Below are 26,354 nucleotides of genomic sequence, written 5' to 3'. Positions count from 1 at the left end.
AATATCCAGATGTCCTTTGGAGGCTGTCGGCTTGCACGCGCTCAGCAAACGTAAACTCTGCTTGCAAAGAGAACCTACAGGCAGACCGTAGAAAACTGCTCCAAGGGTATCCAAAGTGGACAACTGCAAACTTCTGACAGCAACAATCGCGGAAATGTCTGCTCCTTTTCTTTGTCTGCCAGGGTCTCACAGAAAAAAGATCACAGCACGTTTCCCCTCACGATCAGACTGCCTGCTTACGAAGAGTACTTGGAACGACGGAAGCGAACAGCAGACGAGGACGTGGAAGCCGCTAAGAACGGTAGGTGAGTCTGTTTATCCGACAGAAGGACGTTTTCTCCCTTTTGAGCGACTTCGAATCAAACCCGTATCGGACGGCCACCCACGAAAAAACAAGAAGCCCATTTCCCGCCTGTGCCAACAACATGGACTGGGTAATTCGAAGCCCTACTGGAACGTGTTACGAGTATCCTCAGTTCTACGAACCTCTGTGGGACGTGTGTGTGCCTCTGTGGAAGCTTGTATCGTAGTTTCAAACGACATCCTAGCTGATTTGTCTCTTAAGATCGTGTCTTGTCCAGGGCGTCTGGCTGTCGTTTCGCTTCCGTCCTTCCCCCGTTCTTTTTCGCATTCTGGGAAGCACCGTAAGTCCGAAACGAATTCTCGCAACAGAATTGCGTTCTGTTGCTTGAACCATTTTTCCTTCGCCAGGGCAATTTCGGTGTCTCGGAAAAGCTTCCTCGCCTTTTTCTATGTTTGGATGTTATCCGGACGCCATTTCCAGTCAATCTAACCTGGAGAAGTCGCTCACAGATATCGACAAGCGTTTCTGGACTTCTCGCGGGCTCCCTAGTCTCGCAGGATGGACTTCCTCGCGGTGGCAAAAAAGCCACGCTCCAGGTGACGCCGGCCACAAAACAGCTCTGCCAGTTCGTGTGCTTGCTCCTGGCTCTCGCCACCGCGTTTCTCTCATCGCTCACATGCGAGAGGGCGGACCGAGCCTGAGACGGTTCTCAGAGGTCCCTGCAGACCTCGAAACAGAAAAACTCGCCCTGGCGGGGCTCCCTGAAGTGGACAGAAACATCGGGCAGTCGCTGGCAGTCACAGCACCGCAGAAAGTCGAACAAAGTGGCAATCAACCCCACGGAGGTGGCTTAGCTGCTCCTCTCACAGGTGAGAGGCCAGGCAGAAAAGTCGGAAAGGAAAACAGCGCGAGTGAAAGCTTGGTCGCCTGAGTACAGTGGAAAGACAGGTCAGGGAAGAAGGAGAGAGCCAAAAACACAGACACGTACTTTTGTGACACCGTGCGCAGTGGAGAGACCGACGAGGAGTGGGAAACAGATCAGGTTAACCACGTAGACATATATATATATATATCTTGTGTGTGTGAGGGGGAGAGAGAGAGCAATATGGTGAATGCAGCATGTACACAAGATGTTAATGCTTTTACATTGAAATTTAGGACGTCACTTTCTGCTTTTGGAACTTAGATGTGGCATGCTTTGCTAGCGTGGGCGATGCCTGGTGTACCTCAGCAAGGACCAGACAAGATCTGCACGCGGTCGCCAGCCGAAAAAGTCTCAATGAAATCAAAACCGAAGCCCTCCGTGTAAGTCGGAAGAAGAGAAAGCTGAAGTCACATCCATGCGCATGCAGCTCTACAGATCCAAGCAAGCTTTGAAGCTGTAGTCATTGGCAATGTTGGTTTAATAGAAGTATAGAACCAGTCCGGACGTCAGGTAAACGTCAGTAGCTAATCTACCATCGAAGATGCATTTTCCTTGTTGAATAGAACTAAACGCCTCTATTCAGCTGTCTATGCAAGCATGCATGCATGTACATGAAGGGGACATACGGTAGCTATTTCTGTGAGTCGTGGCTCATGAGCAGCCCCAGGAGAGGCGGGCTTCTCTGCGAAGCGGGGCAGAAGACAGACTTTAGCTTCTCATAATGAATTACGCGCATAAAGTGAAAGATGAATGCGGTAGGCTCGTTTGCATGCAGCATCCGTCCAGAAATTCGAGTTCTGCTCTGCAGCTTAAGTCGACATTTGCATTTTCATTCTTACACAAGTGCACATATACATGTATATATAAAGATGATGCCCACATTTTGGAAAACGAATCAGGAAGCACTCTGTGGAAGTGTAAATCCATATAAAGAGATGCGTGGAAATTTGTTTAGCTTTCTGTGATGTACGAGGTGTTCTTCGCTGAATGGGGGTTGTCGTTTGCAGATGCCTTGTCCGTGTTTTTACCATCATTTTTCTGTGCGTTCGTCTTCATATCATCAGAAAGCTCTCACAGCGCGTCACGAGCTGAAGAAAACACAGAAAGATCGACTAGCTGCTGTGCTGGCTGCTCGGGTAGGAGGAGAAAACATACTTTTTGATTATTCGTGTAATCGCATGTTTTGAGCGATCTGAGTGAAAAACATTTCCTAGTTCCGTTTCCCTTCAAACAAAGTCCAGAGGTCAAAGGAACGGTCCGCGTCAACGAGTAGACTTCGAATCGCCGAATGTCATGCTGTGTACGTTGACTCGAGTCGGAAAATAAAAACACCGTCATCGTGTTCACGGAAGCCCCCGGCGAAGCATGCGCCCAGAGCGGGACCTGGAAGACCATTGAGCGTTCATGAAACAGCATGTTCACGATCAGAGACACATCGCAGAGCGATGAGTGTGTTGACGATGTGCATCGATGTTTGCCGCTCCTCAAATGGCTGGACTGAAACGAAAGTAACGGCTTCCCATGGAGTAAAGGCTATTCCACAGAAAGGAGATCAAAGCCCACGTGAACAGCCGCCGTTCACACGTTCCAGTGGCGGGAGGTGCGACCGTGAAAAAAATAACGAGGAATCATGGACGGCGCAATTGTTTGTTTTGCCTGTGATTCCAAGAAGCCAAGAACATGCGTACCAGGAAATGGAAACCGCGGAAGTCATTGAGAAGACGTTTCACTGCGAGACACGTGTCAGTGTGGTGGTGTTATCTCCAGGAAATTTCTCGGACTTTCGCAGGCAAAAACAAGCTCGTTCTTCTTCGTGAACAAAGGCAGATTCTCTTCCACTCCAAACTCCCAACCAACCCAGGCCTCCCAAAACTGGACGTACGCACAATCAGTGGAAAAAGTGGAAGGAAAATCGACTTGTCGGGTCGCGTGCACCCATACTCGATTCAGTAGATAGGGGTGTTCGTCTGTTTCAGCCTGAAGAGACGAAATTGTCTAGTCGACAGAAAAGCGCTTCACAGATACCGATGCCATACATATGCACGCAAGGCTTGGTTCACTCATTTACACACATTTACCTACATTTATATAGGTGTAGGTACGGCCGTGGGCATTGTCCGCAGTGTGTCCGGTTATGCCGAGTATCCCTCTGTCTTGCCGCATGGGCCTTTGCCACCGGGTACCAATCAATGTATACACGAAGTATTTGTACGGGGTGTCGCAATTCCAGTGGCCATTCTCGCAGGCGGTCCATTCGCAATCGTCACTGTATACGTCTCTCTGTACCTTTGTGTCACGTGGAAGCTTAAACTCGCTACACATGCATCGATGGATTCGGAATTCGGAACTGGAGCAACACGGCTGGAAACTGCCCTCTCTGATCAGGGAGGTAAAACAGCTTCCTCGATTCACGTGAGAGTCTGTCGGACAACGGGGATAAAGTGAGTTTTCGTTCTACTTCCACGCCCCCCATGCAAACACAAGTTGGAACGAAGAACGAAACACGGACGGAATTCGACTTGCAGAAATGGACTTCGAGAGAGAAATCGGAGTGTTCTTTTCAGATTGGTGCCGTCGGTCTCGGCAGCGACAAACGACAGAAGAAGCTCGTCGCCTGGTACTACGCAATTCTAGAAGCGGCTGCCAGCTGTGAAGAGACGAACAAAGAAATCCGCAGTCAGTTCTACGAGTCTCCTTCATTTTAGGAGTTAGGGTCTTTTATCCATATTCATGTAGACATCCAGATGCATATACAAATGTACATATATAAATATATATACATACATATACGTATTTATATATGTTGGTACATATGGAAGTTTGGCTAGCTTTCTGTATGTCCAGGATGGACAGAACAGGAAGACCAGCACCCCCCAAAAGACCTTCCATCGAAGTAGCTATTCGGCCACACCTCGAAAACGAACAATAAGGAAATTAACTGACTTGCGAATGTATATTACTTGCATATATGAATTCGTAAGCGATTTCTCTCTACGGGACCCCACACGAGACTCGTGAGAGCATTTGTACATAACGATGTGCAAGAATTGAAGGAACAGAGAGGAGACAGACATCGCTTGCTGCAGAGAAAGATGCGTATGTACCCTCATCTCTTTCAACATACATTGGCATACAAACGCAATCGTACACCCATGCAGATATACACACATAAATATGTATATCGGTAGAAAGATTGATAGATTCGTACATAGATACATAGTCATAGGTAGATCGAAAGTCATAGATAGCTGGATAGCCATAGAACGATAGATAGTCATAGAGAGAAAGGTGAACAGGTAGAGAGACAGATGGACAGACTGAGGTAACAATGCATGTGTTGCGTTTGAGAAACCTTTTGTGGCTTGTTGTATGCGTAACAGAAGATGAGGAGAAAGGTTTCGTTGCCCGTAAGGCCCTCTTGGAAGTGCTCGACTGCATTCGCCGAGAAGTCCAAGCTGGTCGATGTTTGACGTACGAGACTATCGCCGACACCGTCAACCTCCTGCCTCTGGAAGCATTTACTCCTGCCCTAGCGAAGGTCAGTCAGCAACACACAAAAACACGAATTATACATATGCATCTACAATGTATATATATATATACATATATATATATATATATATATAAGTGCAAAGGTCTGGTGAGACGTACCCGTATACTTATTCATACTTTTATCAGTTCAGGCTAAAAAAAATTCACATATATATATATATATATATATATGCATATATGCAAGAGTGTGTGTCGAAACGTATTGTTAAAGACTACGAGGCACTCCGATCCGCATAATATATGTGTGCATGTGTATATGGATAGATATACAAATACATATTTATGTGTTAATATATATCGGTATATATATATATATATATATATATATGCCTTGGGCACTGCACCTGACTTGCAGGTCAGCTCGTCGGTGTTATCTTGAACTTTTTGGTCGGGGTCTCCGGGGAAAAACTTGCAAGCACTCCGATATGTTTATAACCGGCGTATGCATGCATGTTTCTGAGTAGAGAAATCAAAGCTTTCAGGGGGTTTGGTGGCTGTGAATCCGGTCCAAGTCTCTCGCTTGTGTTTGCGACTGCGGTGCCAGTGCCTCGTATTCAGGCTTTTCGTTTTTCCTTTCTTCAGGTGCTTCTGAAAGCCGTTCAAGTTTTGCAGAGTCCTCTCGATCAACTTTACGGCCTCCTTCGCGGCCTCCGAGACATCCACGGAGCAGTGCCTCTCGAGTTGGAGAAAGCCGTTGTGCAGCTGCTCACGAATGGCGCTTCTGAAGCACTTGGCGATTCGCATTAGCTAAAAACGCGCTCGAAAGAAACTGGAAGAAGCGAAAGGGAGAGCAGCCTATATGGCAGTGTGCAGCTCGAAAGAAGCTGGAGAGTCCAGAAGAAAGAATGTCAGGGGGGGTTCCTCCCTACAGAGTGCGCGAAGAAAGAATCGCTCTGCTGGCTTTCCAGTCTTCCTCGCTGTCACTGTTGGCTTTCCAGTCTTCCTCGCTGTCACTGCTGGCTTTCCAGCCTTTCTCGCTGTCACTGTTGGCTTTCCAGCCTTCCTCGCTGTCACTGTTGGCGGCTGTGCGTATGAGGCATGTGGAGAAAGCTCATGTTCGGGGAAGCAAACACTAGGGAAAGGATTGTGGGCTTCATGTTGTGCAGCAGAGGCGAGAGCCTGCAGCAGGCGAAGCAGGAGGCCTGTGCTTCTCACTCCGCAGAGTGTGTTTCGCGAACAACCGAAACTCGGAAGTAGGTCGTTGTCCATCGCTCTCAGACTTCCCCGGAGAAAGGAAAAACTCGCTTTCTTCTGTATGCGTGGAACAAAGCTTCTTCGGTGTTACTGAACCAAAGATCGTTTTCTTCTGTCTGAAGAAAAACGTTTTTACGATGTTTCTGCCACTCCTCTTGGAGTCTCTGCATGCGTGACGCTTCGACTTCTGAAGTAAATCTCCTGCACCTCTTCCACCTTGCAGAAAGACTGTTTTACGAATCGGAAACGCCTTCAGAAACAACAACGCGCTGAAAACTGCTCAGACACACGGGAGAAGACTGAGAGAAAGTCGAAAAAGTCTAGAATTCGAGGAAGAAACAGTTTTCTTTGACCATGGGAGTTCGGAAAGCTCGCGTGCGCCAAGGTTTCTCTGGAAAACGAATACAGAAATTGTTTCACCACCTCCTTTGCCTGAGCCTGTCTCTCCCGCAAAAACCTAGCTCAGAGAAAGAACATTCACACACAACCGCGCCCTCCCCCCGAAAACGCATTGCGGCGCCGGTGGGGAAGCCCTCGACAGGTTGGAAAGAAACCGAGAAGAAAGACAGAAATGTCTCTGCAGAAGCTTCAGCTGCAGAGACGTTTGCGCTTGCAGTTCGCGCGCATTACTCGCACTTGCAAAGGAGACAGGAGCGTCGCTCTCGGCATCAGCGAAGAAAAAAAAAACACACCAGCTCTGAAATCCCCACAAATCGAGAGACACTCTGCGTTGGAGGCGAACGCGTTGCTGGTTCGCCTCCATTATGAACGATTTTTAGAAGCGTTCCTGCCCTTTGCTTCTCTCTCGACTTCGTTCTCTTGAAGTTCGCGCCATTTCACGAGTCTGACATTTCTGCCGCTTCTCATTCCACCTTCTGTCTCCTCAGGTTTCCTTATCAGCGGTCGCCACCCTCCCGCGGTTCCCCTTCGAATGCCTGTCACACATCCATCCCTGCTGCTTCTCCCGCATTCGCTTCTTCTCCACACTGTGTCGCGCCAAGAAAATGGCGCAACTTAAGAAAACTCTTTTGATTACGCCAAACACTGGCGCACATGCGACGAAAACTGGTACAGATTTCGAGTAAACTGATCCTGAAAAAAGCCACAGACAAAACACTCACACGCGCGTGTCTCTCTCGAAACACTTCAACCTCTAGAATACATTCATATATATACATGCAATATATGCATGCAATATATATATATATATATATATATATATATTTATATATATATTTACATATAGCGCACAGACGGAGACACAAGAGAGGACAGGAGCTGAGTCGCAGGATACAGTGGCTTGTTTGCGACAATTGAGCAAGCAACGTACCTTGTTTTTATTTTCCAAACTCGAATCGACATCCGACATGAGGTCCCCGAAGAATCCTTCCAATCTGAAACAAAAGTCGCAACTCACACGCCTCTGAAGCGTATATAAACTCCAACATCTATGCACGACATGCCTCAAACAGGCGCCACAAATGCATTCACAACCTCAGTCTCACCACTGACACCTTCCTTTTTCTATACAGATCTACATAACTGTGTCTCTAACTCCACTTGCTTGTCTCTACATACAGAAGAGAAAGTTAAATCTCCGTATATACATATATATATATATATATCGACGCCTCTGTGGAGCTCTACTGGTTTGCCCTACCGAAAACACACACACATACGTATATATATATATATATATATATATATATATATATATATATAGGTATAGGTAAATAGGTGGACACATGAGAAAAATTGGATTTAAAGGCTGTACCACGAGAGGAACTTAAGACGCACTTGCTTTTCTTTTCTTTGCTTTGTTGCTCAAGCAACTGCTGCTTAATGGTGAGGAATTCTTGTTCTTGCAAAAGGATGAGTCCGAGCAAAGGCCTCGACATGCTCCACACACTTGTGAACTCTCCTGAAAGGCACAGGCAATGCATGCAACGCCGCAGAAATCCACCGCCGCTCTACAACGCGTCAAAAATTCCAAAGAATTAGACATATATGTTTTCTGCATGCGTATTTATTTGCGAGACATTTGCAATGGAACGACCGATTCGAAGAGCCCTGCGAGACGAGACAGTGAACCGTCTCACTAGACAGGGCCAGTTCCCAGTTTAGCACATCAATAAAACGAAAACCAACTCATGCAACGACCTCTGCGTACCACTGTATATACACACTTATAAATATACATACTTATATATATATATATATATATATACGAATGTACAGGTAAACGTGATTGTTCACATGTCTGCTGTATCCAGTTACCAGTTGAGAATTGCTGCATGTTAACTGTCAAAAGTACGTCCAGGTTACAACTGACACACACCTACAGAAGGATAACCACAGAGCAGATAAACCTATACACATATATTTATATATACACGGTCATGTTGTGCAAGGTCTCTTGCGAGGAGTCAATCCTACGAAAATACATACGTAAATGCATGTCTACGTGAAAGTATCGAGGCATATGGCGAGACGGAAAGGTAATGCTCACCTGTAATGACAAGCTGGAACATGAGTTGCAGAATTCGCTTGAGAGACTGCGGCTGCGACTCGAGGAAAACGCGGACGGCCTGTGTATACAGCACACACGACACCTGCAGTTTCTCGTCACCGGTGTCTGTACACTCCGCGTTTGTCCCTCCTCGTCTTCCATTTCGAAATCGTTTCTGCTTTCGAGAAATTTGTCAGGAACGGTGTTTTTAGAACACTCAGCTCCGCCGCAGAGACTTGGATCGAAGACCGAGGATTTTTGTTCCTAACAAGGAAAGACGCTCGACGTCTCGCTCTCTGTAGAACTCTTTGTCTCGGTTGGCAGTTCTTCTCCCATCTTCGATTCCGGTCTCTCGTTCGGGCACTCTCACCTGTCCTTCCGCATCGGGACTGTTCAAGTGCTGGTAGAAAAAGGTGACGAAGTTGTCGATGGTGGAACAACACTGCATTGCCACTCCAGGCTCGAAGGAGCAAAGACCCTCCTCGACTGCGCGCATCAGCTGGGCCAGCATGGGTGGAGACAACTCGAGCACCTGAACAAGAGAGACGAGAAACCGAGACGGTCAAGAATACACGCTCGGGAAAGACGAAGAACACAGAAAAAGGTGGGCAAGAACACCACGGGTGAAAACGAGATTCACACGAAGAAAAGAATCTCTTGGATCAAGGGTGGAGACATGAAAGCCTCTTTTTAGAGACGAGAAAAGAGGAACGTGTTTCGCGCGCGCTAACCTGAGGCATGAAATTTTTCGTTGCGAGGTCCAGGAACGAGTAGTACGCCTTCAGCGACCGAATATACGCCTGAAGATCTGAGAGGAGAGAGGGGAGAAACGGAGTTGTCGAGGAAAAAAGATTTAGAAACTTGTTCTTCAGGTGAATCTGGGCGCTCAGGAAAGCAACTGGCCCGGAAACACGCGAGTGACAACCTACGCGTCCCTGTCGCAGCTTCCTTTCTCCCCTCCCCCGACATCTCTCAGGCATGTCCTGAATCAGCGTTCTTCTTTGTTCTGTTGCCGCAGTGAAGAGAAAATAAGAAACGAGGCAGAACGCGCGGCAGCATCCACGAGTCGAGTGGACAGAAGAAAACTCGCGGAAATCGTTTTAAACACCGGCTACACCCTTTCTCTTACCTTCGTCAGGAATCGCGAGACACATAGAGAGAGAGAGCTTGAGAGAGTCGTTAAGAGTTCCATCTCCGTAAACATCGAAGACTCCAAAGTTCACGTAGTTCCCGTTCAACGCGTGACTGAACATCTCAAGCGCGACGGCCAAGGCCTTGTACTTCTCTTTGTACATGTCTCGGAAGTCTTGCTTTTCTAATATCCTAAGAAAACGCAACACAGCAACCACACCCACAAGCACCGTCACAAATATCCAGAAATACACATAAATATATATATATATATATAGACGTATATACATATATATATATATATATATGCATTTAGGCTTTGTCCATATATTACGCGCGTAGATGCGTCTGAGTGTTCTGTCTTTGCACGCACAGCTGCACACATCTGTGCGCGTTTAAACGCAGATATCTATCGATCGATCTTTACATTGATATAGACAGACAGGAAGATGTAGAGAGAGTTAAATCCATAGGTTTCCGTGTTTTTCTGCCGTCCAGTTATGTGGGTATGTGGATGTCAGCAGTTGCCGTTAGAGTGCCGCTGCATGCGGAAAAAGGCTTTCACGTCCATACCGTTTCCCATAGGAGACGAGAATAGAGGAGACTTCCTTGAAGAGGAGAATGCCGTTTGCAGACGCTTGGTCGAAAGAAATTCGTTGACTGCGGTTGTGAACGAACTCTGCGGTGAACTTGAGAAGTGGAATAACGACCTCTGGGTCTTCCCACCAAATTCCTGCCGCCCAGGTGAACAGATGAATCTGAAAGAAGTTGAATCGAAAGCCACAGGAAAAGAGAAGCGTTCACATAGCAACGAGGTTTTCAAACGGAAAAATGTACTTCTTCCTTCAGACAAAACGCCAGACACCTGAGTGCAGCGAGACCGTGCAGAGACAAGGCGATTCGGAGCGAGAAAAAAATCTTGGAAGCACCCACCGAGTTCTCCCGCTGAACCCATTCTCTCAAAGTCCCGTGCGACTCTGCTTTTGATTTCACTGAAATCCCCGACGCGATAGTGTCTGCGGAAACAACAGATCTGTCCGGTTCGCCGTCCTCCGCAACGCTTTTCGCCCAAGTGCCGAGAGAAACCTCCTGTGCACTCTCAGGAGCCTCCACATGCGAACCATGTAGCCATGTAACGAGCTCGGAATGCGGTTGGGGGGGCGGGGATTCCGCTCTTCACACGAAGGAGCGTCTCTGCAAGGACGGCGGATGAAGCGCGCCTGCAGAAAAGGACTGAAACTGCGGATGCTTACCCTCGACTTCCCCGGCTGCTTCGGGTGGTTGATCAGCCACGAAAACATCGTCGAGTACGACTCGGTGGTATTGCACGCCATGCAGATGCCCCTAAAGGAACCGACGCACACACAGCCAGTGGTCGTCACTTCTATGAGGTGAAAATACTCGAGAGGCACTCTCCACCGACAGTCGACGAAGTCCAGAACTCACAACAAACGCAGAGAAATCCCTGTGCGTATATAACCAGTTAAGGTGTCTAGCACTGTCTACGCTCCTTAAAACCACCGCTACACTTTCACGTACACAGTCAACAAAAGCACTTGTACATGCATAAAGTGTCAAAAAAAATATGCACATATACATCTAGTTCCAAATATATATACATACATGCACATTTACTCATACATACATATCTATATATATATATATATATATTTACGCGTGTGTGTATGTCTGGTAGAAAAACGCAGGATCTATTTCTCAGTTTACTGGACGCACCTGAGATCTCGTACAAGGCCGATGAGGGGCTCGCGACACTGGGGATTCGCGAGCTCCTGAATGTTTGTGCCGTCAGCGGTGCGTTGCCACAGCTGGTCAAAGACAGCACTCAGCGGCGTCATAAAGGTCTCGAATTGCTCGGAAGCCGTTCCTCGACCTTGTCCACTGCTTCCAATCCTCAAAAACAAAAGCTTCGCCAACGTAAAGTAGTACGTGGTTCGATACTTCCCGTATCTACAGACAAGAACACGCAAGACAAGTCGCAGACGTAACTGGGATGCCCTGACTTTCCCCTCGACGGACCGGCTTATATTCGGAGAACTCCGGAGAACTCAAGCTACGCACTGGAAGAAGAGCAACGGAGGGAATGAACAGGAGACCGGCAGCCGCAGCATAAGGACGGGACAGTACAGGCTCATATGTCCAGAACAAAGTATAGGCAACTAGATTCACAAATATACACCAGTTACGAAGCTGATGGTATGTATACAAATATATGTGTATGTGACTGCAGATAGAGAGAGACAGAAGTAATGGCAGTCATCACAGGAAGATGGATTTGGTTACATAGATTCGACAGGACAGACAGACGAATACGGATAGAACTGCGAGAGTCGCGAAGAATAGCGAGGCCTACCCTCTGACATGAAGGAACTTGAATTCTTCGTTGCGGTGGTGTTGAAGAAGGTAATTCGCAGTCGAGTTGTTGAGGAGAAGTCGGCCCGAAATGATGAGGTGCGGCGACCTGTCTGTACAGTGGACGATGTTCATTCCCGATGCAAGTTCGTGAAAAAGCGACAACGTCCGCTTAATCACATCTTCCATATCTGCTCTCTGCTGCAGATTAAAACCGATCTTCGTGACTAGCAAACCCAGAACTTCATCGTCGTTCGACGCACCGAGAACTGAGGAAAAAGCAAAAGAAACACGCAAAAGCCACCTGCTCGTGTCTACACATAAGCATTCATAGAGGGAGATGTCCACGCATATGGATATGTATGTATATAGGCCTATATAAGTGAAAACATGCTCATACATGCATATAAAACATACGTATACCTACGTATACATCCATACATAGACACAAACATACATACATATACGTAAACATGTATTTGAATATAGAGGTATATTTGAATGCAGATCTGTAATGCGCAAATGTGTGAGTGTGCTTTTGAGCAGCAGCGAGAGTCGCTACACGGAGCGAGCGACTTTCACGGCAAAAATCGATCTTTTTCTTCGCTTACCTGCAGCAAAGCGGTCGGGGCTCTGCATGTTGACGACTTGCTTGGCATGTTCGCCGATGTACACCTTCCGGAATTGTTCGAGGAAGTAGAGATAGCCCAGTTCGAGGCTCTCAGGGGTGTCTGTGAATTTGTTTGTTTCGTCCATCAGCTTGAAAACGAGTTTGGCCAGCTCCGCGTTCACCACGTGTGACGGTCCCTGTCCGTCGTCTGAAGCGCATGTCGCGCAGTGGAAACACCGGAAACTGACAGGCGCGCTTCGTTCTCAAACGAGGAGAGCACGACAGAAAACGGCTTTCTCACCGTGTCTAAAAACACCCCTCTTCTCGCGCCTCCTCTCGTCCTTCTCACGCGCTCACGCAAGAGGACTTGGAGTCGACGCCATCGACATCTACAGACCTTCACGTACACGCAATCCATTCGCAAAGACAAGCAGACGCTGCGAGAGGACGAGAGACACTGAAGAAGCGACGCCGTGCCCCAGAGAGAGTCGAGCTTCGCTGCATCCGCACCGTGGCTTACCGTCGGCGGAAGCCATGGGGACGCGTCCAGTCCAGTGGCCTCCGATGAGAGCCCCGACGATATAGACAAGCCAAGTGATCTTTTGCTGGAAGACCTCCCGAGAAATCGCCTTCTGCTCGGCAGCCGCTCGCGTCTCGTGAAAAAGCTCCAAGACCTTCGTCGCTGTTTCGCCGTAGCGACACCGGCCCAGCTGCGTCAGAACGTCCAGCTGCTCTGCCCGCAGAACTTCGTTGTGGAGAGGATTCTCTAAATCGAGATCGTCTACATACAGACACACAGCGACATTCGATTCAAAGTGGTGGGATAAGGCGCTCCGGTCGTCTGGGGAAGGCCACCGCTGAGACTGGTTCCTTTTTGTGAACGTCCTCTTGTCGAGTACGTTCGACGCGTTCGAGTAAGGAGTTGAATGCAACCCCGTCGCTGCACTCCCGTACGAGGAAAGGAGACTCGCGCGCTTTCTTCAAGAACGACATGCATGAAATATATGCAGAAGTTTGTGTGGGTGAGGAACTACAGGTAAATCTCGACAAGCATACGCGTCCTTTCGTTCACGTCTACGCTGTTTGTTGACTACCCCATGTGTTTCGAAACGCGTTGTGTACGCGCGTTTGCACTGTCTCCGATTTCGACTTGTATCTGTGTATATGTTTCAGAGGGCCTCGTCGATTGTCTCGACCTCTCCTGCGGTTCTCTCGGTTTCCCGGTCTCCGCCTCCCGCCCACTGCTTGGTCCTCGTTGTCGGACTCTTCTGGATTCTTTTCTCCTTGCAGTTGCTACCTGGTTGCGAGGCCACCGCTTCGGCGAGTTGCATGCGACTGACGATGAACGCGGTGGTGATGCGCTGGATGTACACGTCGAGTTGCCGCGGGACGGTGTTTCTGAAGAAGAGTAGCGGCGAGACCATGTGCGCCCAGACCCCGAGGAGGTAATGCTTGCTGTTCGGGAGTCTGGCCCAGTCTTCGAGGGAGGCCATGGTGAAGTGGAAGAGTTTCGCAGTCCAGTCTGCAAAAGCTTTGGAGGTGCACAGTTCACTCAGCTGGTTCGCCGCGTTGATCTTCCCCAAGAGGCGACAGAACTCGTGGTAGCACATGTCGTTGTGGAGGCCGAGGTTCTTGTCGATGATCCGCGACGTCCCGAGAATCAGCTGGCTGAGGCAATCGGCGCGCTCCTGGTCGCGCGAGAAGAACGACCGACGAAGCGCGGCCACAAGCACCAAGCTCGCGAGACAGAGCTGCGCGCAGTCGACGCGCAGCTGAGGGGGTGTGTGCACCGGAAACGCTCCAGATGGAGCTCCAGCTTCTCCCGCCATCTCTGCGCCTCCGTTACCGCCCCCGGCGTTCTCCTCGGCGGCGCCGAGACTCGCCGACGCCGTGGTCGCGAGGAGGCCTTCCCGACTCGTCCAGCACAGCTCGTAGAGCTCGAAGAGCGTCTTCGGGAAGCTCTCGTCCTTGAGCATGGTCCAGCTCTGGGGAAGCATCACAGTCGTTTGCTCGTCGGTCGCGTCGTCGGGGACTGTGCCGAGGAAGTCGAAGGAGAGACAGTTGTGTGTCAGCTGGAGCACCTGCTTCAACAGCTGCGCCTCCTCTTGCTGGTTCGGGACGCGAATCGCCCCCGAGTGAAACTGCTGCAGTGTCTGGACAGCCACCTTGAAAATGTCCAGAAGCGCAGTGTCTCGAAAGGAGAACGCCGTCCGACGCAGTCGCGCCATCTGACGGCCCATCTGCGGCTGCATCTCCTGCGTCAACTCGGTGTAAATCGACAACCCCACCACCCAGTGCGCAGTCGAAGCCGTCAAAAACTGGTTCACTTGCTCCACGATCTTCTGAAAGCGCAACGAGGCAAACGACAACGGAACGAAAGTCACAGGCGCAACCCAGAGCGGGGAAAACAGGAAAAAGAGAGTGAAACGAGAGAGAGTGAAACAGGGAGAGGACGTCATAGAAGAACAAGGCGGAGAACGAAAGAGAGAAGAGAACGAGACAGAAAAAGAGGGAGAAAGAACTGAACAGAAAAGGACTCAACGAGAACGAGACAGACAACACGCGAGCCAAAGGTAACTGGAGAGAGAAGGAGAGACAGAACAAGGACGAGAAAAAGAAGACATGAGAGAACGCGAGAGAGACAAGTAACTCGGTGGACCGGAAAACGGCCAGGATATTTGTTGAGCAGGACGAGACAAGATCGTGGAGTCACCGGAGTCAAATGATGAGATCCATGGAAAACGCGTTGGAGCCACTAAGAATAGACGGGAAGAACCGCGAGGTCCACGCCCTTGCGGTTCCTCGCTTGCCGCTACGTCCTTGTTCCACCTGCTTTCGCTGTGTGAATCTCCAGCGCTGCGTCTGCATCTTCATTTTTCGATCAGCGCCTCCGCTTTCTTTGCTTTCTCGTGGCAGTTCCATTCGCCGAAGCGAGCTCGGTTTCACGCAGAAAGGTGTCTAGAGTTGATTTTCTTGAAATTGCAGGGATCCTCCTTGATCGATGTTCGAGGCGTGTCTCGATCCCTCTTGCTGGAAAAACGACTTCCCCAGAATCACCTGACAGTGTTGACTCGCCTCGATGGTCTTCCCGCGCCTCACCTGGTTGCTGACGCTCTCCAGCCAAGAAAGTTTGACGACTCTGCAGAGGAGGCGAACGAAATGTCCCAGGATTTCCGGCGCATTGTGGAGAAGGTCGGCGCCTCTCTGGTAGAGGTAGTTGAGGACGAAGTGACGCGTGTCTTGCTTGAGGGGATCCGGAATCTGCGACCAGTGCTTCGTGAACAGGTTCGTCAGGCCTGCCGTGGCAAAGAGCAACGCCTGGAGATTGTTCGACTTCGCTAAAATGATCTGCAGACGCGGAACGTTCGCTGGATTGCTCGCGAGCGGCAGAAGCACCTGGTGTGCCTCGTTCTGCTCCGACTTGCTACCTCCGCCGTAGAACGCCTGACACAGCAGCTCCAGCTGCTGGACTTGCGCCGCATCGTCCATCATTGCGCGAGAAGAGAAACGTACACGCGCAGCGACGGGAGGGAGAAAGGCGAGGGAACAGAACGACGAAGAGAGAACAGTCGCCGGACGAGAGCAAACACCCGGCAGAGACCCCAGGCAAGTCACGCAGAACGAAGGTCCAACGGCCGACGAAGAGAACAAGAGCGAGAACAAGGGAGAAAGAACAGCTTGGGGAAGAGAGGGAAAAAGCGGATTGGGCGAGTCAGGAGGGAAGTTCGCAGAGAAAGTCAAGAAGTCAAAGAAGGGGAGAGTCGAAACGAAAGCCGGGCTTGTACGGAGAAGGATTTCGGGACGAGGCGCGAAAAAAAACAGTGTGTCAGTTCGACGAAAAGTCGACTCTGCCTCGCAAACTGGCCTTCATTGTCTTGTTCACTTCACTCTTTTCCCCCCACAACTCCTGAGCTTAAACACCGCGAGTCTGCAGAGATCGCAGAGACAGAACCAGCGCTGGTCTCGCGTCTGCTCTTGGGCTGCGAGAAACAGAAGGTGGCTGAGAATCCACGAATGGCACAAGTGGATCCGCAGTTCCGTCAGTGTTGATGACACAGAAAGAAGTTTTCGGAGACACGCCGAACTGCCTCCCGAGAAAGCGCATCGACCGCAGCACAGCAGCCCACTCCCAGAAACAGCGAGGCAACAAAAAAGCGGCGCGCAAGGCCCTCTGGAAAACAAAGACGCGACGGCCCGCAGCGGAAAGATGCCCACGAAGCGCGGAACGGCGACAGCGAAGGCGAGAGACGTCTGGGGTGTTTAGACAGCTGGGGACGACGCGGGAGACCTACGGCAGCCAACAGAGAGTCTAAACAGAACCAAGGACTGGCCAAGACGCTACGTTTTGCGACGCGAGGGAATCGGAGACAGAAGCTGCTGCGGACGAATGGAGATTCTCTGCTCCCTGTCTATCACTGCATCGCTCGACATCAGAAACTTGTGTCCAGAAAATCAAAGAGTCTCGTGCTCAGAGGCACAAAGACATGTGCATGCATGCGCTCGCACAGCCAACAGCACAGACTGCCCTAGATAAACGTACAAAGAGATAGACGCGAGTGGAGATGCAGATGAGTATGTGCGTCGATGAAGTTGAAGCGGTTTTCGAGTTTCGGATTTATGTTGCATGGAGGCGCTTTAGGTTGATGAGGGAGAGACTCGAAGAAGGCAGTGGCTGCTCGGAAGCGGAAAACGGGGGCAGACGGGAGCGGAGAGATCCGCGCAGAACGTGAAGCCGTCGCAGCAGGGACTTGTTCTCGCGAGACACCAGACGGAAAAAAAAGAAAGTCAGCAGGGACGCCCGGGGCTGGAATTCCCCAGAGAATTGCGAGACGTGGTGACACAGAGGGAACAAGAAGGCTTGAAAGAGGAAGGCCGAACAAGGCGTATGCGCCGACTTAGTTTTCGCTTCTGACGAGAAACAGAGGCGTTGCGAGTCCGAATCCTCCGCGCCTCCCGGGATGCGCGAGACGAATGCGCACGCGTAGACGCGGATGGCTATGCTCCCGAGAGTTGCGCGCAGGATTCAGAAGCAGACCGAGTGAAGAACAGCTTCTGTTCCTTGAGCGCGTATCTATACAAGGGGGAGGCGGTGCAGCGGGGCTTCCTGCAGAGGTTGCGAGTGTTCTGCGAAGCAGAGTCTTTGTATGCGAAGGAGTCCACAGATTCGAACGCAGAAGAATTTATACGAATTTGCATGCGCATGGGGGCGGAAGCTGCAGCGCGTCGGAAACGAAGATGTGTCTCGAGGAGGTCCAGACGTTGCATCGAGGAGGAGCTTGGATGCAGGCTGGCCGTGCCTGGTGCCGAGACAGTTGAGCGCGAGACTTCTCGAGAGTTTTTCTGTCCGTTTACATCAGAGGGCGCGACCGCGCAACACGAAGCATGCGTCTTGGTCTTCCTGAGGCCCTCATGGGCCGTAAAAAGCGCACAGCGGGGCGGCAGAAGCAAAACGCCCGCCACAGCAGGAGTCAACGAGTCGAGTGACGAGCGGAGAAAGTGCAGAGGAGACGAGGAGTCTTGAGAGAGTCTGGAAGGCAAGAAGAAAGAAAAGGAGAGAGACAAGGAAGAGGGGTCTGAAGAAACGGGGGCGAGTGCGCGAATGAGAGGCCGAGGAAAGTGCACGCGTCGAACGGTCCCGCAGAAAACTCTCTCCCTCTCGCGTTCGCCGCTTTCGTCGGAGCTGAAGAGAGGAAACGGCTATTATGGACGGGGACAGAAAGTTTTCAGGAGAGGGAAGGGGGAGGGAGAGGCGGCGACGTCCAGGCAGCCGGGCCGCAGAATGCGCAGCGCGAGCCTGTGGACATCCGGCTTTCTCGAGGGAAAACGGCAAAAGACAGAAACGTACCGCGGGCGGAGCGAGGGGAAACTTTCGCAGGAAGCCAAGAAGATGCGCACTGAGCGCTCGTTCCACGGAGAGAAGCCGAAGGCGAACCAGCTGGAGTTCCTTTTCCTCGAAGAAATCGTCCGAGCACGGCAGCTCTCGCGATCCTTTTGCGCACGACACACACACGCACTGCACCCTCGCTTGGCGCTGCGACGATCTCGAGTGTTAACCCACCCCTGGCAGCTGCCCCTCCTCTCCTGTCTCGAGTGCCGCAAGAAAAGAAGTGACCAAGCGTTTACGCTGTCTTGAATGCCAGTTCGCTGTGTGGCCAGATTCTCGAACCTGCGGTGTATCGACACCTCGGGCAGCCAGTCGGCGCGGCGCTTTCCAGACACACCCATTCGCACCGCGACGCCTTCCTGGAAAAAACGAGGCATCTGGAAGGAGGAGTTTCCGGTTCGGAGCTTCTGCGACGGCAAACGAGGCAAGGAAACAGAACTGAGACCAACGGAGCGAAGCGCGGGAACGCAGGACAGACTGAACAGCCGAAAATGCCGACCAGACGACGCCAATCTCGCTCAAGAAACGACCAATTCACAGATGGTCACTCGCGGGGAGAAACGCTACAACACTGCGGAAACTGGAACAACTTGCACAGGAGCAAAAGCGCCCTGGCAACTCTTGCCAATAGTGCCAGGCTGCCATCTGGAATGTCCACGTCGCTATTTGTGGCTTCTCATCAAATATCGCTGTTCTGTTCAGCAGTCAAAACACTCCGTTGACGGCAAATGCTCGCTGCAATGATGTGCCCATTGGCGACAGCTCAAAGTTCCCGAGTTGGGGGTGCTTCTGTGCTCTACTGAGAAGGGTGTAACAAGAGATCCCGGTCTACCCCGTGCAGTGGAGAATACTGGGGTGTGTAGGATTGTCAGAGACGAACAACAGCAGATACAAAGATCAGAGGCACGCTGTGTCGTCCCCAAGTTTAGTGTGAATGACCTAGTTCGATGTTGAGCGCGGAAACGGGCATTCCCATTGGTCAACAGCGGGTACCGCTGATATCCAACGCTTGCTACATTGTGTGCGGCTTATCAATCGAACAGACGTGTCAGGTCTCGGATGTGTATATTGGCAGATTCTTTACTCATCAGGTTAAGCGAAGAATCTTTTGTTTACAGCTGGTACCGTTACCTTTCGTAGAAACCCGATATATTCGATTACTCGGAGTGTTGACGGTGGTATAAAAGCAAAGAGACGCTGTACGGTACGTGGGATGTGTAGGGAGCCATGGCGCAGAACAAATGGTCGGATGCCTTCGAGTCACATAGAGAACCGTTCTGTTTTATGTACTTTCGGTTCAGACTCTCTTGTTCTCTTGTACACCTGAGCTAGAGATTGACAGTCCAACAAACGTTTTCACCAAGGAGGGAGCGTTGCAACAAGGAGGCTTTGCGTTCGCTGTTGTGGGAGCTATAGAAAGGGAAACGTTTGCAAACGACGCTCTCTGCACTTTTTTGAGGAAACCAGATACAGGACGGTTGAACTACACAATGTTATGCCAAGAAAGCTTTTCCGGCAGTTGATACGTTGTCACACCACCTTTTTACACACAAGGGGGCCGAAGATAATCTAAAATTTAACTCCATTCATAGAAGCCAAGAGAGCGTTCACACTATCTATAGTACCTGCAGCGCCGCTCAAGGAAGATGCAATCCTGTGTAGGAATTAACAGATGCAAAGGCTCTCTGATATAACCGAATACAAACAAACCGATTACATGAATAAGTTGAAGAGCCTGTATTGACATCGACTAGACTCCGACTACCTCCGAACCTATCTGTACTATGGAAATCTGCTCGTTCACGGACGTTTCTTCCTTGACCGTCAGTTACACTGCGCTCGCTGCGAGTGTCTCACTGCCCCGAAATAGACGCCTTTGAAGTGCGGACTCCTTCCTATACATAAGCCTCAGCTTCTTTTTAAAAAATCCATTCCTGCTCGGCCTGGTGTTTTTCAAGAGTGCTGCTAGCGTTCCTTTGCTCCCTGCCCTGATAGCGCGCCTCCTCTCCGAAAGCAACACATGGTCGTTTAGATCTGTCCGCCACCTTGTTTCGTAAGGCGATAGTTGTGCAAGTTCACATCTGAGACAATCGATGGTGTTACATTTCAATATGGTAACGTGCTTTATTTACTCCTCATCGGTCAGCCGCTGCTGGTGTTGTCACTCGAGGTCACCATTCACGCGAGGCACAGCACTTCACAGCCGCGGACTGTATGCATGTTTCTTTGTTCGAACGACTGAAGTGCCTCAACGAGCAGCACTTTTGGCTGTTTCGTTGGTTCCCCGCGAACCATCGTCATTCGCATGTGTAATCGGACACCGAAAGTTCCGCCGAGACATTCTCCGCTTCAAACCGCCAGAGAGCCACAAAACAACAGCAAAGTCTTGTCAGCAACGCCCGGCGGAATTCCGGGCGAGAGTCAAAAAACTAGAACCTCTGCAGCGACCGTGAGTCGCTTGAGGCTGTTTCAGTCAACGGAAGACGCCCGGAAGATCGTTACTGGTTCATCCCAGCTGTGTTCAGGCAGTGTTTTGTTTCTGCCGGAGAGATGAGGACCGGCACATAGTGCAAGAAGGAAAACATATGCGAGTTTTGTCAGATTCCACTTCACGTTTCAATAATACAGGCAACCCCCACACAAATGCAAGTGCGAAGGAAGCTGTCTCCATTGATAGTTTCCCCGTCGGTTACACCGGTGACTTGGGTATCCAAGCGCGCTTCCGACAAGAAAGGTTACGTAAACATTTACGCTGCCAGATTCACCTTTGCATTTCACTGCAGTTTTCAACTATATACAACAGCCCTCAACACAAGATAAGGTGCCGAGTAGACCGTTTCCCGTAGCACCTGCTCCGTCGCATACCGCCGCATATTTCAATTATAGAGCTGTCGCAACGAGATCACGGGTACACTGTCTACGCAGGTTGATCCCCCGTCATATCCAGAATGTTTCGAGCACACACATGCCGTCGAACCTGAGTTGCGCCTCCGACAAGGGAAGTGCCACCCACACTGAGTGGTCGCATTCAGCATGACGAACGAGCCTGCACAATGCTGTGAACTTTAATTCACATGGCTCCACAGACGCGGGGTCGCGACTCAAAAAAGGTTCCAGCCTAACCCTGGAGACGTATCCGGCAAAAAACACAGGGATCGATGCAGTGGCATTTTCCGTTTCTAGTGGTAGACTGCATCGAAATCAGGGATGCATACCGAGACGTCTCTGTCCCTGAATGTAAATTGCACCACACATGCGATTTTCTGCTCCTTGCGAAAAAAAGTCACGAAAGAGTTGGCAGGAAGCAGAAGACTGCAACCACACTTGTCACAAGTCGTTCTACACCCCCTCACGCATCCTGAAAGTCCGGGTGCAGCACTTGTTCTGCCTCCATCAATCCCTCATGACAACCACATGATCACAGAACAACGCGTGTGTCTCGAACGACCTGCGGCGACGCGAGCGAGCCTCACAGACCTACGGAAGCGGCCCAACTCCTGGAGCTCTCAGGCGAATTAAAGGGAAGCCCGTTCCATATTATTAGTTCACAGCGAAACGGAATGCGACAACAAACGCTGAAAAGAGTGTCAGCGCGGTCCAAGTTGCGCGAGCACTGGCTGCACTTGCGTTCGGGTCAGCCGCTACAGTGACAATCAAAGCACAACCTGGTGTGAACACTGATTGATCCGGACGTCTTTTCGGGGGAACACATTTGTAGCATAGCGTCGTGGCTTGCGGGGGGCCGGCGTCCAGTGTGAGTCTGTAAGTCGTTGACGAGTCGTCTCCTTTAGCTTCGTCCGCAAGAAAACGAGCTCCAGGCAGAATGCTGGTGAGGGCGACATGTTGCGTGCAGGTGTGGTACACATAGTCAAAGACAAGGGGCGTTGTGGCTGAGAAAGGCGGATCCAAAATCAACCCAGCGCCGCACTGGAACATTACTGTTTTGAATGCTTCAGTCGTCACGTGCTGTACTTGTCCGGTGCTGCAAACCACCTTTCCGCTCTGTCCCGTCTCGCCTGGTGAAGTGGACTGAGACCCTCCCTCTCCACCAGAGCTGTTCTGTGGGCTCTGTTCTGCGCCAGAGGCGCGTGTGGACGGAGACGAGCTTGAACCGTCTTTCTCGCTCCCATGGGAACTGCCTTGCCCTTCACTCTCGCCCGGCTCTGACCCTCGTTCTCCAGTCGGACCTCCAGCAGCCGTAGGTTCCACTTGTTTCTCTGTATGTGGGGGTGCGGTCGTAGTTCCCGGTTGTGTCTTCGCCGGTGGGGCTACGGTCGCAGTTTCCGGTTGTGTCTTCGCCGGTGGGGCTACGGTCGTAGTTTCCGGTTGTGTCTTCGCCGGTGGGGCTACGGTCGTAGTTTCCGGTTGTGTCTTCGCCGGTGGGGCTACGGTCGTAGTTTCCGGTTGTGTCTTCGCCGGTGGGGGTGCGGTCGTAGTTTCCGGTTGTGTCTTCGCCGGTGGGGGTACGGTCGCAGTTTCCGGTTGTGTCTTCGCCGGTGGGGCTACGGTCGTAGTTTCCGGTTGTGTCTTCGCCGGTGGGGCTACGGTCGTAGTTTCCGGTTGTGTCTTCGCCGGTGGGGCTACGGTCGTAGTTTCCGGTTGTGTCTTCGCCGGTGGGGCTACGGTCGTAGTTTCCGGTTGTGTCTTCGCCGGTGGGGCTACGGTCGCAGTTTCCAGTGGTTTCTCAGGCTGTGAGGGTCCGCCCGTAGGTTTCACTTGTCCGGCGGGTGTCGCGAGTTCGGTCTTGAGTCCCTCTTTCCCCTCTGATCTCGGGGCATCGATCTCTTCTTTCTCCAGAGGTAAAGCCTCAGGAGGACCTGAGCTTGCTAGCGCTGTGTCTGAGGGTGCCGATGTCCTAAGTGCTGGACTCGACGCGGGAGGCGAGGCTCGCCCAGGTGTCCGAATCGGTTCACTTTTTCTTTCTGCTCTCTCTGACAGCGCTGCCACATCTGGACGCTTTTTGCCTTCAATGGCCTCATCTCCTTTTTCTAGCGCACCAGCCTCCTCCGGCGCTTTTCCCTCCAGTGACGAGTCTTCACCACGTGCCACTGCCGCGGCGGGTTTCTCCGGCAGTTTTCGTTCCTTTTCGGTTGCGTTTTCTCTTGGCGCTCCATTTGCTCCACTTGCACCGGCTGCTTTCCCCGAAGCCTGTGGGGGCTCCTCCTCTGTCAGCTGTTTCTTCGGCGCAGCATCTTTCTTTTCTGCACCCCGAGCATTTGGTCTCAAGTCCGCCAGCGCTCGCGGGGAAACTCCGGCTCTGAGTGCGCGGGGCAGCTCCGCAGCTTCGCCGGTTTCAGCAACGTCCGCAGAAGGGAGTTCTTCAGGCAACTCGGCGCCAGACTGTTCAGAAGGCGGAGATTTTCCTCCAGCGTCCACGCGGACGTCGATGCGGACGTTGCAGACGCTCGGGGTGTCTGTTTCGTACGAGAGACACTTGTAGCACAGACTTTTGTTCGCCAGCGATTTTTCCGGAACACTCAGCCGGTACGCGACCCATTGCTCTTGCCGACTTTGGAGTGCGACCTCTTCGCCTCCCGCTTTCTCCAGCGCAACCCACAAGTGCTCTGAGTTCTCCGAGTCGACTGGCTCCTCGAGCGAGAGGCTGACCTCTGTATCTTCGTCCCAGGAAGGACTCACACCTTCCTCCAGAAAGTTCAGACCGGAAGGTTCGCTGGAGTTCTCCTCTGACGGGGGGTCACCAAAAAAGGATGCATCGCACGGCCCGTTGTTGCCGTTCAGCTCGCACGGCTGGACTGCCACAATCTCTCCACGCGGGTCCTCAGACGCGGTCCTGGTGCTCGACGAGTCTTCCACTTTGAGCACTACCCGTTCCAGCTTGGCGCCTTTGAAGTAGTCGTCAAGAACGACGGTTTCTGTGCAGGACCCGTCCAGCGCGACGTCGCCCTGAGGCCACAGTGTTGCGCCTGCGGCGCATGCAAACAGACCCGCGGGAGTCTCTGAGTCCAGAGCAACCGTGATGGAAGAGAGACCTTCCTCGCACTCAAACACGACCGCATCGATCGTCGCGTCCCGTTCTGCCGCCGCTGGCGAGACAGCCAGAGCGACAGCGGCGACGGTGGCTGCGATGAAAAAAATTCTTTGCATCCTGAAGCGAAGGCGACAGAACGCGAGTCTTCGAGACAAGACACGAAGGGTCACTTTACTCGCCGGGAACTGCGTCAAGACAGAAGAGAAAAAATTCGGATACATACATGTATATCTGCTATCGGACCAGCTCCAGGTTGACGAACTTGTATACACACGCGACCTCACGCTGCTGCGGGGGTATAGAGACACACGGTTGGGGCCTTTGTAGCATTCCAGCGGGCGGACCTCACACGAGGCACCAGCGGAAAGCACAAACTCCAGCCGGAGACACGGACACCCGCAACTTGGGGTTCGACACCGCGTTTTGACCTGCACGGAAAAGCGGAATTCGCGGCGGAACGGTGGCCGTGGTCCTCCACGTTGGCGAAGGTCACTCTGGAACTCGCCCGCGGAGATGAGAAAGAAGAGACTAAACGGGACGCGGGTGTACGCTGCCGCAAGGCATAAAATCTGGTCCTTCGCACGAACTCTCCACGATCCGAGTGCAGCTACGAGTAAACCCCCCTTCTCAGGGCCAACAAACCTCTCGACCGCGTGGAAAAAACGCCTGTTGGCAGGCACATGCCGAGTCCAGGGAGAAGCGAACGCTCGCGACCCGCCATAGCTCGTCCTAGGGCGGGACCGGTGGCTGATACTCCAACAGCCAGCTGCGCGACGCCGTGTCTATGATTTCCTGTAGGGAAAGCCCCAATTTCCTCGAGAAAGCGGGGGGCCTTTCACTTTCGGAGGCTACGCGCAAGATTCTGCGAATCTCAACGCACATATCCGACAGAAAAAACCGGAAGGCACCGGCGATTTACTACAGCCACAGACTTGCAGGACTTCGGAACTCACCGGGGCAGACTGCACACGCGGGTTCTGCCTACACCGAGAACCTGCTTCGGCAGACTACTTCTGAAACGTCATTTTTCCTCGACGAAGAAAGAGGGGGGAGTTTGTGAGCGGACTTCATCTTTGCGTCTCTCTAATTGGAGGTTCTTCTTCCGGGAACCGTTCTACCGCTGCTCCTTGTCGGGACAGGCCGAGACCAGCGGCGCTGACGTCCAGTTTTCGCGTCCAGGAATCTCCGCCAGGCGTGGGCGTCGATTCTGCTACTTTCAGCTGGTTTTCAACCGCTGCCTGAATCCCCGTATTTCGGGTGCCACATGCACCCGCGGAACGCCCTTACCGTTGCCCTCTTAACCTGCATCTTGCAAGGTAAACGTTGCGTCAGTCTCGGACAGCTACTCGGCGCCACACACTGAAGACGCGGACTCGCTGTCCAGGGACTCCAACCCGCCGACTGTTTCAGAGACTTGCCGCGAGAAATCTCTTGCTGGCTGATGCCTTCTGGGACTGTTCGAGTCCCAAGAGAAGCACTGAACATGCCAGTTACAGAGGTCGCAATCTAGAATTACCGCCATTCCCGTTCTGTCTGCACAAGAAAAAGGTAGCACGAGGTCTCTTTACGGAGGAAGCTACGGGACACAACTGCTTAGTCGCTGCTACGATCTCGTTCTGCGGCGATGCAGCATTTCGCGGGTCATCGAATCAACTCAAAGATACACCACGAGAAAAGGCTCGATTCTTTTAGCGAAGCACAGTTGTAGGATGGAATTCCCGTAGGAACGAAAACCGTTGGCCGCCGTGTACGCATGGAGGGGCGAAGGACATGGGGTGTGTGCATCGCAATGCGCAGCACTCCACCCTATCACAGTTCCTTTGGCTGGCAAAGTGGTTTTTTAGTTTCTCCATATCTACTCGCGAAACGTGAGTCTATTCGCTCGC

General features: G+C 51.6%; 3 protein-coding genes across 3 annotated transcripts; 1 reads left to right on the top strand and 2 right to left on the bottom strand.

The window, feature by feature from the left end:
• Nucleotides 1-243: 243 nt before the first annotated feature.
• TGME49_222385 (hypothetical protein) lies at nt 244-3,182 on the top strand (the record flags this gene model as incomplete). Its single annotated transcript, XM_018779968.1, has 4 exons — nt 244-1,173; nt 1,536-1,609; nt 2,294-2,365; nt 2,997-3,182. The coding sequence occupies exons 1-4, from the start codon at nt 753-755 to the stop codon at nt 3,180-3,182; spliced, it is 753 nt and encodes a 250-aa protein (XP_018638316.1). The 5' UTR covers nt 244-752.
• Nucleotides 3,183-6,137: 2,955 nt separating this feature from the next.
• On the bottom strand, nt 6,138-19,820 carry TGME49_222380 (importin-beta N-terminal domain-containing protein). The gene is made up of 15 exons (XM_002370016.2): nt 15,695-19,820; nt 13,893-14,937; nt 13,116-13,376; nt 12,597-12,803; nt 11,987-12,254; nt 11,350-11,583; nt 10,869-10,959; nt 10,189-10,373; nt 9,614-9,807; nt 9,216-9,292; nt 8,855-9,016; nt 8,485-8,563; nt 7,773-7,896; nt 7,306-7,369; nt 6,138-7,067 (listed from the first exon to the last, which is right to left on the bottom strand). Exons 1-15 carry the CDS (start codon nt 16,085-16,087, stop codon nt 7,008-7,010), a joined length of 3,444 nt encoding a protein of 1,147 aa, XP_002370057.1. The 5' UTR covers nt 16,088-19,820; the 3' UTR covers nt 6,138-7,007.
• A 636-nt stretch (nt 19,821-20,456) lies between these two features.
• Nucleotides 20,457-25,082, bottom strand: SRS13 (SAG-related sequence SRS13). Its single transcript, XM_002370015.2, has one exon. The coding sequence runs from the start codon at nt 24,687-24,689 to the stop codon at nt 22,020-22,022; it is 2,670 nt and encodes an 889-aa protein (XP_002370056.2). The 5' UTR covers nt 24,690-25,082; the 3' UTR covers nt 20,457-22,019.
• Between the last annotated feature and the right edge of the window lie 1,272 nt (nt 25,083-26,354).

This window comes from Toxoplasma gondii, chromosome II (assembly GCF_000006565.2).
Source record: "Toxoplasma gondii ME49 chromosome II, whole genome shotgun sequence".
Taxonomy (NCBI): domain Eukaryota; phylum Apicomplexa; class Conoidasida; order Eucoccidiorida; family Sarcocystidae; genus Toxoplasma; species Toxoplasma gondii.
Note: the sequence above shows the minus strand (reverse complement) of the source record. Positions and strands in the feature narration are given on the sequence as shown.

What these genes read in the sequence shown, in the direction of transcription:
- TGME49_222380 (XM_002370016.2), bottom strand. Translation starts at nt 16,087, where the DNA reads ATGATGGACGATGCGGCGCAAGTCCAGCAGCTGGAGCTGCTGTGTCAG. An exon ending in CTCGTCTCCTATGGGAAACG is followed by an intron (nt 9,808 to 10,188) that starts GTATGGACGTGA and finishes GCGTTTTCTTAG; the next exon opens with GATATTAGAAAAGCAAGACT. An exon ending in AGCAAAGAAAAGAAAAGCAA is followed by an intron (nt 7,370 to 7,772) that starts GTGCGTCTTAAG and finishes CTTTTGTTTCAG; the next exon opens with ATTGGAAGGATTCTTCGGGG.
- SRS13 (XM_002370015.2), bottom strand. Translation starts at nt 24,689, where the DNA reads ATGTATCCGAATTTTTTCTCTTCTGTCTTGACGCAGTTCCCGGCGAGT.